We start from the raw sequence: 13,328 nt of genomic DNA, 5'->3' as shown, positions 1-13,328 counted from the left end.
CAGTAAAGGTGTTGTTTCATGCTCTGACATAATGAACATTGCATTGCAATCATAATGGGTGTGATGGAGTTCTGGAAGTGATGAGATTCATAAAGAAGTTAATATTGAGCTCAAGGAAACTACTACTGGTACAGTAATGTTTGATTCACTTAGTTTTCCATGGGGCATCTCTACAGGTCTGCTTTAATTACTCCAACAGTCACACAGCATGGAGCCACTCTATTCTATATTCTTGGATGGGAAGAAGGTTCAGGAAATAAGTTGCCAAACAACTTATTGTAATGATGCAAAGGAGATAATCATTGTATTGAAGATGCCCAACCTAATTCTTTTGTGCCAGTTGTAAGAGAACCCTTTGTTTTAAGTTGATGCCGACACAGGCACATACAATAACACAAGCAAAATAGATGTTACTGACAATGTACAAAAACAAGAAGCATTACTTCTATTCCAGTAGACACCAGATTAGTTACAATAAGCACTGACAGCATCTAAAAACCACCAGTGACAACACATCTAAAACTAGCAAAAAAAGAAAAAGACAAAAACTAGCCAGCCAGCTAGCTGCAAAGACATTCAGCAATACCAATGTTGCAACTGAAGATAATACAATGAACAATTACACAGAAATAAAAGAAAATGCTTGGTCTGAAACCTGTTTTCACTAATGCTGTCAGACGCGTTGGAAGAAAACCCGTCAACAGAAGCAATAGAAAATGAAATCTGCGAAGAAATCAACCTCTACAAACCTTCAGTACACTTCCAGTCTTGGCAAGAAGATAAGGAGGCTTCACATATTTCAGGACACCGTAAGTGATTTAAAAATTTGTATGAGAGAATGAAGATACTCTGTATAGGGAACACCACGTTGCTTGTGCCTTCAATAGAGTATTTAAAAGACCTTCACACCACTGTCTTAATGAATTATAACTTTTACATAATTGAGTACAAAAGTGGAGAGGAGACTAGTGGGTAGCACACTGGACTTTCATTCAGGATGACAGTGGTTCAAATTCCTGCCCGGCCATCCAGATTTAGGTCCCACTGATTTCCCTAAATCACTTAGGACAACTGTCAAAATTGTTTCTTTGAAACAGTAAAGCCAGTTTCCTTCCTCATCCCTCAGTCCAAGTTTTTGCTCTGGCTTTAACGACATCGTTGTCGACATGGTGTTAAACTCGACTCTTCCTTCCTTCCCTCCTGCTAATGAACCTATTTATCCTATACAACTACATTTTGGAGGTAGAAGACTACCATTTCTCTTGAAAGTATGTAACACTAAAATTCTTCACAAAACCATGGTAAGATCATGCATCTCATAGTAATCATTGAAGTAATGCCTTCATTAACTGCGTTGGAAAGACCGTGGAGTAGGTGATAAACTGCATCTTGTCTGATTTTCATCTCCATTTGGCTGGACAATACCTGCATAAACTCTTCTGACTTCTACGAATTTAAGGCCCGTCATATATAAAAACTTGAATTGATATTAATTTAGTAATTATTTCATGTTACTTGACATGTAAAACCCTCGAAGACTCAGGAGTCTGGTCCTTCATTTATATAGATGTCCTATGTCTCTCTTCATTTTGTGGTTAATAGTGTATCTGCGCATAACTGATAAGTAAATGTATTCACATGACATGGATAAAATCCCAAAGTTTTCCTCAGCTCTTTACGATGAACCCGGTTCCTTTTTCAATTATAATTCTAAAGAAGTATTTGTAATTTGAAAAATGTGCTCATACTGTGTGAATTTGCTTCCTAGAAAATATTTCCATAGGTAGAAAATGAGTGTACACTTAAATAATACTAAGAAGCAGTGGGTGGTACAGATTGATGACATGCTGCAAAAGGCATTTAACTGTATAGGAATATCTTTCCTACAATTTTTATTACACATGTATCTTTACTATCTAAATACCACTGCTGCTGTGTTGGGTTATAACTGTGCATTTACACTATGATTGACAAATATAAAAGAACTAGTTTTGCATATCAAAGGTAACAGAAACTTGGTAGTATAATTAACTAAAAAGTTTATATCTAAAAACAAAGATGATGAGACTTACCAAACAAAAGCGCTGGCAGGTCGATAGACACACAAACAAACACAAACATACACACAAAATTCAAGCTTTCGCAACAAACGGTTGCTTCGTCAGGAAAGAGGGAAGGAGAGGGAAAGACGAAAGGATGTGGGTTTTAAGGGAGAGGGTAAGGAGTCATTCCAATCCCGGGAGCGGAAAGACTTACCTTGGGGGAAAAAAGGACAGGTATACGCTCGCACACACACCCATATCCATCCGCACATACACAGACACAAGCAGACATTTGTAAAGGCAAAGAGTTTGGGCAGAGATGTCAGTCGAGGTGGAAGTACAGAGGCAAAGATGTTGTTGAAAGACAGGTGAGGTATGAGCGGCGGCAAATTGAAATTAGAAATTAGCGGAGATTGAGGCCTGGCGGATAGCGAGAAGAGAGATATGCTGAAGGGCAAGTTCCCATCTCCGGAGTTCTGACAGGTTGGTGTTAGTGGGAAGAATCCAGATAACCCGGACGGGGTAACACTGTGCCAAGATGTGCTGGCCGTGCACCAAGGCATGTTTAGCCACAGGGTGATCCTCATTACCAACAAACACTGTCTGCCTGTGTCCATTCATGCAAATGGACAGTTTGTTGCTGGTCATTCCTACATAGAAGGCTTCAATGAAATGAGATCCATCCTTCATGAAATCCTCCCCACTCCACCAAGAGTGTCTTTCCGCCGTCCACCTAACCTTCGTAACCTCTTAGTTCATCCCTATGAAATCCCCAAACCACCTTCCCTACCCTCTGGCTCGTACCCTTGTAACCACCCCCGGTGTAAAACCTGTCCCATGCACCCTCCCACCACCACCTACTCCAGTCCTGTAACCCGGAAGGCGTACACGATCAAAGGCAGAGCCACGTGTGAAAGCACCCACGTGATTTACCAACTGACCTGCCTACACTGTGAAGCCTTCTCATGTGGGAATGACCAGCAACAAACTGTCCATTCGCATGAATGGACACAGGCAGACAGTGTTTGTTGGTAATGAGGATCACCCTGTGGCTAAACATGCCTTGGTGCACGGCCAGCACATCTTGGCACAGTGTTAAACCGTCCGGGTTATCTGGATACTTCCCACTAACACCAACCTGTCAGAACTCCGGAGATGGGAACTTGCCCTTCAGCATATCCTCTCTTCTCGCTATCCGCCAGGCCTCAATCTCCGCTAATTTCTAATTTCAATTTGCCGCCGCTCATACCTCACCTGTCTTTCAACATCATCTTTGCCTCTGTACTTCCGCCTCAACTGACATCTCTGCCCAAACTCTTTGCCTGTACAAATGTCTGTTTGTGTCTGTGTATGTGCGGATGGATATATATATATATATATATATATGTGTGTGTGTGTGTGTGTGTGTGTGTGTGTGTGTGTGTGTGTGTGTGTTGTGTGTGTGTGTGTGTGTGTGTGTGTGTGTGTGTGTGTGTGTGTATACCTGTCCTTTTTTCCCCCTAAGGTAAGTCTTTCCACTCCCGGGATTGGAATGACTCCTTACCCTCTCCCTTAAAACCCACATCCTTTCGTCTTTCCCTCTCCTTCCCTCTTTCCTGACGAAGCAACCGTGTGTTGCGAAAGCTTGAATTTTGTGTGTATGTTTGTGTTTGTTTGTGTGTCTATCGACCTGCCAGTGCTTTTGTTTGGTAAGTCCCATCATCTTTGTTTTTAGATATATTTTTCCCACGTGGAATGTTTCCCTCTATTATATTCATAACTAAAAAGTATTATAGAATAATTAAGTAATTTTAAAAAACAATTAACTAAAACAATTAAGTAATAATTAATCATAGAAAAGTATCCAATTTAGTTTCCATAGTATTGTTTGTATGTAATATTAACTCAACTAATAACATTTATTATGCTGTATTACTATTTGCCCTCCTCTAGGAATCCTTAGTTGTGGACAAGACCAGAGAAGTGTGTTACTGGAATGTGGTTAATTTTTTGTGGGATTCAGTGAAACGACTTCAACAATATACAGGAGATCTCCTAATCGCAAGTCTACAGCTTGTTCTGTCATGTCCTGCAATCATAATTCATCCAATTATAAGGGAAACAGGAGAAATATTTCTGGTAAGGGTTTTCACAATTAATGGAAACTATATTAATATGTTAATGATTTTTCTTGAATTCCCAGTAAAACCGAGAAACACTTATCCACAAGTTGTTTTTGTGTACTTTGATATATTAAGTAACTGGTACATTCAGATACTATGATACACTACAAAATGACTACTGATCCTTCCCAAATAGCACATGTTCAAGTCTCTTATTGGTGTAACCTATCCCATTGGAGCGTGATTCCCCCCTTACCAATGGCCTCTTCCAAATTGAGATAAAAAGAAAGTTTGATCGCCTGAAGCAGAACATATATTTAACATCAGTGTCTGGAATGAAATTTTCACTCTGCAGCGGAGTGTGCGCTGTTATGAAACTTCCTGACAAATTAAAACTATGTGCCAGACCAAGACTCAAACTCAGGACCTTTGCCTTTAATGGGCAAGTGCTCTACCAACGAGCTACCCAAGCACGATTCATGACTCATGACCCATTCTCACAGCCTTACTTTCGTCAGTACCTTATCTCCTACCTTCCAAACTTCATAGAAGCTCTCCTGCGAAACTTGGCAGAACTATCACTCCTGCAAGAAAGGATATTGCAGAGACATGGCTAAGCCAGAGACTGGGGGATGTTCCTAGAATGAAATTTTCACTCAGCAGCAGAGTGCAGACTGTTGCTCGGAGTGTCATTGGACCGCCAGGTGGCCCACAGCTCTTTAGCTTTCCCCTTCCTTCTCCCTCCCTGTCCGTATTCATTTCCCTTTCTTGGTGTTCCTATTTATGTTCGCCCGGCTATTCTCCTGATTTTGTTTAGTGTGAGCCAGATGGGGAAGAATTCCCTCCCTAGTGTCTTTGGTGTATATTGATCTCCCACCTTCTCTTCCTCTCCCTTTACCCCTCCCTCCCTGCCATAGCCCTTTTGCTTCCTCGCTAAGTCACTAGCTCGGTAGCCAGTGCATGTGGTGAGGCAGCTTTGTACCCATCTGTCTGAACCTCCTAACATGTCAGGCATCACGCTGCTGGTACCTTTGTTATGAAAGCCTGGCACTGGTTGCCTATTTTTTTGGGGCATCGAAGCTCCCAGCAACAACCATCATGCCAGGCAGCAGTTGCTGTGAGTGGATGGCGCCTGCGAGGCAAATGCCTGATTGGAGTGGGTGGTACCAGGGCAGACATTTGTCATGTGAAAAGTGTTAAACTCTCTGGCTGCTCATCCTTGGCCACATCTCGTCCTGGTATTAGTTTTTCTATCTCCGTTCCCATTTCTGCCTTCCCCAAATTTCCCCCTTGGCTGCCGCCTGGGAGTGGGGGCCAAGCCTGCTGGCTTGGGGCGAAACCCTTACTGCGGTTCCTGGTCTGTACCATGGCTGATGGTGAAACTTCTGCCACCACCAGAACTTTTTCTGTTTGTGGAACACATTGAGGAAAATTTCGGTGAAGTTGAGTCCTTGAGCAAGTTGAGATCTGGCTGCCTCCTTATAAATACAACTTCTGCCAGCCAGTCAACCTTCCTTTGTGCCTGCGACTGTTTAGGAGATGTCCCAGTGAATATCACTTCTAACAAGTCTCTCAGTATGAAACAAGGTGTAAGTTTCCATAGGGACCTTCTCCTTGAGTCCGATGATGAACTTACGGCTAATCTGGAACAGTGTGGCATTAATTTTGTCTGGCGTGTCCAGAGAGACCTTAAGGACAATGATGTAGACACCAGCACTTTCATCCTGCCCTTTGAGGGAGATACCCTTCCCCAGGAAGTTAAGGTGATGGTACACAGATGCCATGTCACACCATACATTCCACTTCCCATACATCGCTTCCAGTGCCTCAAGTTTGGCGACATGTCTTCGCGATGCGATGCCATTCCCATCTGTAGTAACTGTGGCTGCACTCTTCTTGTGGGGAGCCCTTGCACCCCACCGTTTAAATGTGTAAACTGCTTTGGTCTATAATATACTCATTTACTGGAGTGTCCAGTATGTACAAAGGAAAAAAGAATCCAGGTAATAAAGAACCTTGACTGTCGTAGCTACTTTGAGGCCCGGAAGAAGTTTGACTGACTTCACTGTGTGAATCTCTCATCTACCTTTGCCTCAGTTATGTCTCTCCTTCCCCTGCTGTCCCACCCCCTTCGCTTTCCTCCCCGCCTGGCAGCTCCCGTCCCACCCCCTCAAGGATCCGCCCCTCCTCCTCCTCCTCCTCGGCCAGAGAAGAAATCCTCTTCTCTGGCTCTTGTTTAGGGTGGGACTCCCTCTCGTAACTCCCCTCCATGATGATGTTCTCAAGAGAGGAATCCTGCTACCCCGGTTTGGGTGAGGAACCAGCGCTCAGAGGGCCCCAAAGCCACTCGCTCTCGGTCCAACCCGGACATCGTCGCTACCTATTATCCAACTGATAACACCACCTCCTTCCCTCTTAGGGAGAAGAAAAAACACTGCAAGTCCTCCCCCTCCTTCTCACTCCGAATCAGCCCCAGTGTTTTTGTGGATGTCACCCCATCCTCGTCGGTGATGACCACTGACCTGGTGACATGACCTGCCCTCGGCTTCTGTATGTCTAATGTGTAATGTCACCACGTGATAATCCAGTCGAATTGCACTTGAATATTACCGTCACCTACCAGAAATGCAACATGTTGTTTCGTCTTTTACTGCATTCTATCTTGCTCTTCAAGAAATGTGTTATGACCACTCTTCAATGTTTTGTGATTATCGGACATTCTGTTGGAACCGTGCCGGCCCTGTGATAGCATCTGGAAAGGTCTGCACTTAGTTTCGCTTCGATGTCATTAGTGAGTGGAAGCAATAGCGGGATGAATGCAAATGACCACAGCAATCACCATTTGCAATATCTACCTCCCTCTGGGTAGGTCACTTCGTTATATTGAACTGCCTATCTTACTCCAGCAACTCCCGCCCCCATATTTCCTCCTCGGGGACTTAAATGCTCAGCATCTCCTGTGGGGAAGTGCCACATCGATGGATAGAAAAGGCCAGGTGATACGGGAAGATTTCAGTTAATTACATCATGGTCAGACGGATAATCCGAAATCAGGTACTGGATTGTAAGGCATACCCAAAGGTAGATATAGACTCAGATCACGATGTAATAGTGATGAAGAGTAGGCTGAAGGTTAAGAGGTTAGCCAGGAAGAATCAATAGACAAAGAAGTGGGATACAGAAGTAGTAAGAAATGATGAGAGACTCTTGAAGTTGTCTAAAGCTATAGATCCAGCAATAAGAAACAACAAACAGAAGTTTGAAAGAAAAACATACATACCAAGAAGGTAACTGTGGAGAAACCATGGGTAATAGAAGAAATACTTCAGTTGATCAAGCAAAGAAGGAAATTCAGAAAAACAGAAATACAAGGTGCTGAGGAATGAAATAAATAGGAAGTGCAGGGAAGCTAAGGCAAACGGGCTGCATGAGAAACATGGAGGAATTGAATAAGAAATGTTTTTCTGAAGGATTGGCTCAGCATATAGGTGAAATTAAAAGCACGGGTGGTAACATTAAGAGTGCAATGGGAATTCCACTATTAAATGCAGAGGAGAGAGAGAGAGAGCGGGTAGCTGGAATGAAAGTACACTGAAGGCCTCTAAGAGGTGGAAGATTTGTCTGATGCAATGGAAAAAGAAACAGGAGTCAATTTAGAAAAGATAGGGGATCCAGTATTAGAATAAGAATTTAAGAGGACTTTGGATGACTTAAGATCAAATAAGCCAGAAGGGATAGACAACATTCCATCAGAATATCTATAAAATCATTGGAGGAAGTGGCAATAAAATGACTATTCATGTTGGTGTGTAGAATGCATAAGTCTGGCGACATACCATCGGACTTGCAGAAAAATACCACACTCTTTTGAAGACTAAAGGAGCTGACAAGTCTGAGAACTATTGCACAATCTGTTTAACATCTCATGCATCCAAATTGCTGACAAGAACAATTTACAGAAGAATGGGGGAAAAAAAGAGAAATTGTTGGACGACGATCAGTTTGGCTTTAGGAATGGTAAAGACACCAGAGAGGCAATCCTGACATTGTGGTTGATAATGAAAGCAAGACTAAAGAAAAATTAAGACACATTCATAGGATCTTTTGACCTGGCAAAAGTGTTTGACATAGTAAAATGGTGCAAGATGTTCAAAATTCTGAAAAAATAGGGATAAGCTATAGGGAGAGATAGGTAACATACAATATGTACAAGAGCCAAGAAGGAATAGTAAGAGTGGCTGACCAAGAACCAAGTACTTGCATCAGAAAGGATGTAGGACAGGGATGTAGTCTTTCCCCCATACTGTTCAATCTGTACATCAAAGAAGCAGTGCTGGATATAAAAGAAAGGTTCAGGAGTGGAATTAAAATTCAAGGTGAAATGATATCAATGATATGATTTGTTGATGACATTGCTGTCCTGAGTGAAAGTGAAGAAGAATTACATGACCTGAATGGAATGAACAGTCTAATGAGTACAGAATATGGATTGAGAGTAAATTGAAAAAAGTCTAAAGTAATGAGAACAGCGAGAAACTTGACATCAGGATTGATGGTTATGGAACAGGTGAAGTTAAGGAATTCTACTACCTAGGCAGCAAAATGACCAATGATGGATGGAGCAAGGACGACGTCAAAAGCAGTCTAGCACTGACAAAAAGGGCATTCCTGGCCAAGAGTATACTAGTGCCAAAAATAGGCCTTAATTTGAGGAAGAAATTTGTGAGAATGGACGTTTGGAGCACAGCATTGTATCGCAGTGAAACATGTACTGTGGGAAAACTGGAACAGAAGAGAATTGAAGCATTTGAGATGTGGTGCTACAGAAGAATTTTGAAAATTAGTTGGACTGATAAGGTAAGGAATGAGAAGGCTCTGTGCAGAATCGGAGAGGAAAGGAATATGTGGAAAACACTGAAGAGGAGAAGGGGTAGGATGATACAACATCTATTAAGACATCAGGGAACGACTTCCGTGGTACTAGAGGGAGCTGTCAATGGCAAAAACTGTGGAAGAAGACAGAGATTGGAATGTATGCAGCAAATAATTGAGGACGTAGGTGCGAATGCTACTCTTAAGATGAGGAGGTTGTCACAGGAGAGGAATTTGTGGTGGGCTGCACCAAACCAGTTGGAAGACAGATGACTCAAAAAACAGACTTTGATTTTTGTTTCCTCAATGACAGCTCCCCTATACATTTCAGTGCCGCTCATGGCACCTTTTCCGCTATTGACTTCATGATTTCCTCCCTTGCTCTCATGGATTCACTACATTGGTCACCCCATGCTGATCTCTGTGACAGTGACCACTTACTGGTGATCCTATTATTCCCCTGTCATCGCCAGGCAGACAGGCCCCCACATTGGTCATTCCCTAGAGGCAGTTGGCCTTTACATATGTCTGCTGTGTACTTTGACACCTCTCTCTCCGATTAAATTGATGTGGTCATGCAAGATGTCTCTGACACTATTCTGCATGCCAATCGCACTGCTATCCCCATATCCACAGGTTCCCCTCGTCGTCGACTGGTAGCATGGTGAACCAAGGACCGGCGACAGGCACTGCAGTGATTTAAATGACACTATTCACAGACCAGTCTTCTTACTTTTAAGGGTCTCCGTGCTAATGCTTGCTACCTTATTAATTTGCATAAAAGGGAATGCTGGGAGCACTATGTTTCCTCCCTGGGGACGTATGTCTCTTCATCGCAGGTTTTGTCCAAGCTCTGTAGCCTTCTGGGCTGCCAGCAACAATCAACTGTCCAAGATCTTACCCTACAGGGTGCTATGTGTACTGATCCGTTAGTCCTCGCAGATCCCCCTGCAACACGCTTCGTGACAGCATCAACATCCTCTTTGTATCTCGCTACCTTTCTCTGGCAGAAATGACAAGTTGAAGGAAACCCCTCTCTATTTCAACCCCTACAAAGCTGAAGCCTATAATATGTTGTTCACTGAGTGGGAATTCTTGCTGGCCCTTACCTCTTCAAATGACATGGCCCCAGACCCAGATTCCATCCACAGCCAGATGATCCAACACTTGGACATTCCCCAGAGGCAACATTGATTCAGAGTCTTCAGCCGCAGTTGGCTTACAGGTGCCTTCCCTTTCCAGTGTCGAGACAGCGTATTTATTCCTGTCATTAAGCCCGGGAAGACCCCAATGTCTCTTGACAGCTACTGACTGATTAGCCTGACCAATGTACTTTGTAAACTGCTCGAGAGGATTTTTAGCTTCTGATTATGTTGGGTACTCAGATCTTGGGGCCTGTTGTCCCTTTATCATTGTGGCTTCTGGAAAGGATGATGTACAACTGACCATTTACTCAGACTGGAAACAGCAATCTGCCAGGCTTACTAACCGCTGACACCTTGTCACAGTCTTTGTTTGACCTATGTAAGGCATACAAAGTGGGTGTGCCGCCACATTTTAGTTACTGTCCATCATTGGGGCTTTCATGGCCCCCATCATATTTTTGTCCACGAGTTTTTGTCCTACTGGCTCGTCAGAGTTGGAGTTAGCACTTCACTTATCACACCTTGGATCTAGGAGAACAGTATCTCACAGGGCGCTGTATTGTCGTACTCTTCCTCATTTCCATCAGTGGGCTTGTAACGTCTGTTGGGGGCCTCTGATTACCCCAGAACTGTATGTTGACAATTTTTGCACATGGTGCAGCTCCCACTCAGTAGCATCTGCTGAATTCTAGCTCTAAGGCACGATCTGATGATCCCCTGGGCCCTTTTCCATGGCTTCCAGTTTTCTGCCTCCAAAACCTGGGTTTTGCATTTTTGCTGTTGACCTACAGCAGACCCCAATCCAGAACTTTATTTAGGCAACCATTGTTGGATGTTATAGCACAGTCCTATTTCTTGGACCTTCTGTTTAATGAAAAGCTGACATGGCAGCCCAATATTTGCCGACTGAAGAGTACCAGCATGTAGAAGCTTAATGCTGTCTGCCTCCTGGCCCACACGTCTGGGGATGCAGACCGTGCTGCTCTTCTCCATATTTACCACACTCTGGTTTTGCTCAGACTAGATTATGGTTGTCAGGTCTATGCTTCAGTGACTCCTTCCACTCTGAAACTATTCGACCCTGTTTATCATTATGGGGTGCGTCTGGCTATTGGTGCCTTTTGCACCAATCCTGTTGACAGTCCCATTGCAGATGCAGGGATTCCCCTTCTACGAATACGATGGAGCCAACTCCTGATTTCTTATGTAATTGCCATTCGACGATTCCCTGACCATCCTATGTACCCCTCCTCTTTGCAAATGAGGGGTGTGTCCCTCCTGATAGCAGCCCTTTGGTGGGATTGCCGGGTGGAATACCTCTTACTTCCCTCCATCAGGATCTCCATCTCAAATCACTGGAATATGCCCTGTGTATTTCATCCTGCACTCTGCACCCCCACCCCACCCTACACTTTTCTACAAACAACAGAAGAATTGATCAGAGAAAAGGCAAATTTTGATAGATCAAATGTTACAGCAAGTACGGAAATATCAAGAGTAACGTAGACGGGATAGCATTATGGTCAGTATAACAACCACTACCATCAGAATACTATCCTTTATTTGCACAATTTACTTTTGTCCAAGAAGGAAATTCACCTTTGTGAAAGAAGCAACCATTCATAAGATTCTCATGGAATCATACTAGCAAGTAAGAGATTCTAGAAGTCTTAATGGGTAATGAATCGAAGTATAGTCCAATTAAAATTACTTGATAGTTGACATCTGTCACTTTCTGCTACAATGTTGTCATATCAGCTGCCAGCTACCACTTGGTTACTGGCAACACACAAAGACAATGGATCGCTTCAAAATCCTGTTAATGTATAATGTGGAGCAATGTTGAAAGCAGCCACCACGCTGTGTGGTGGAAGTGCAAGATGTTTTGCGACACTTGATTTTAAGTGACTAATGACTGAAGTGCAGCAGATGATGTGTTTTATAGCCCTTGATTTTAACTTGTGCCCTAACTTAACCACAGTCTCATATTGTGCATTGCATCCAAGAAAATGGTGGTGAACAATCTGAGACAGAATTAAAATCACAATAGCTTTGAAATGACAATTAAAGCTAACATCTGTGGGCAAACTCAAGACAGAAAAAATTTAGTTTCAGCCCGAAAAGCAAACTGTAATTTCTCGCTATAATTGATTAGCTGAAACTATCCTCACACTGACCACATGAGCTGCCGTGTTACCAATATGAGTGGTCCTGGTTGGCACTTGGAAGCAGGTTATAGGTGGTACAGGCAGATTCCAAACAAAAAAAGAATCATAGGAAGAAAAATAAGAGCAAAGAGAAAAGTTAGTATGATGATGTGCGACAAAGTGTTAGAAATAAAAAATTACATTTAAACCAATTAATTGAATAAAAATAATAATCAGTCTTTTGATTAGATTTAAAAATTGCAGCCTTTGATGAGCTTCGAACCTACACCCCACACATCAGGTTTATACTCTGACTACTTCGCTGCACCATTACAATGTATAAGATTGTTATGTTTATGACACTAGTGAACCATTCACAACAGTGGGTTGCAGCCTTAAAAAATTTGGCTCCATGCAATGTATGTGAAATTTATCTAATGTAAGCTGATCTTTTTGATTATAATAACTGTATATAGCTGTATATGTTGTGCTGTGTTGAAAACATACGAATCGTGTGTGTGTGTGTGTGTGTGTGTGTGTGTGTGTGTGTGTGTGTGTGTGTGTGTGTGTGGTGTTGGCAATCACATGTGATTGAATACGAAATAAAAGAATTCGGGATTCAAACACATCAAGAAAGAAAGCCAGATGAAGAATTGAAGCAAATTGAACAATTGTTGTGGCAGCTTGGCAACGGCAAATGGTTGGGACATGACATTCAGTGCTCTGAATGTGATGTTCAGTGCTCTGATTAGAGAATCCAGGTTCAATGCTTGAAGTGTCGACTATCAAGAAACATTGAACAATGGTAAAATTTCTGTTGTGCTTCAGGGAACAAAAGGTCTTCTATATTCTTTAAAACTGAGGGTCAGCCTTTCTCTTTTATGAAAATGCAGATTATACTCATGTACGAATGTTGAATGAAAAGTAATGCATCCATCTTCATTAATTGGGTTTGGATGGGTAAATATTTTAATAAATCAAACGCAGAAATAATCCTTAGCATGGGATCTTTAATTAGCA

General features: G+C 42.6%; 1 protein-coding gene across 1 annotated transcript in view; it reads left to right on the top strand.

Annotated features, from left to right (window-relative positions):
- Window positions 1-13,328, top strand: part of LOC126463715 (DNA-dependent protein kinase catalytic subunit-like) — a 475,012-nt gene that overhangs the window by 47,781 nt on the left and 413,903 nt on the right. The window contains exon 10 of the mRNA XM_050096185.1: window positions 3,975-4,160. Within this exon, the coding sequence (XP_049952142.1) occupies window positions 3,975-4,160 (186 nt within the window). The remainder of the gene's footprint in view (window positions 1-3,974; window positions 4,161-13,328) is intronic.

The sequence above is a fragment of the Schistocerca serialis genome, chromosome 1, assembly GCF_023864345.2.
Source record: "Schistocerca serialis cubense isolate TAMUIC-IGC-003099 chromosome 1, iqSchSeri2.2, whole genome shotgun sequence".
Classification (NCBI taxonomy): domain Eukaryota; kingdom Metazoa; phylum Arthropoda; class Insecta; order Orthoptera; family Acrididae; genus Schistocerca; species Schistocerca serialis.
The sequence above is the reverse complement of the archived record's forward strand: the minus strand, read 5'-3'. Positions and strand labels throughout refer to the sequence as shown.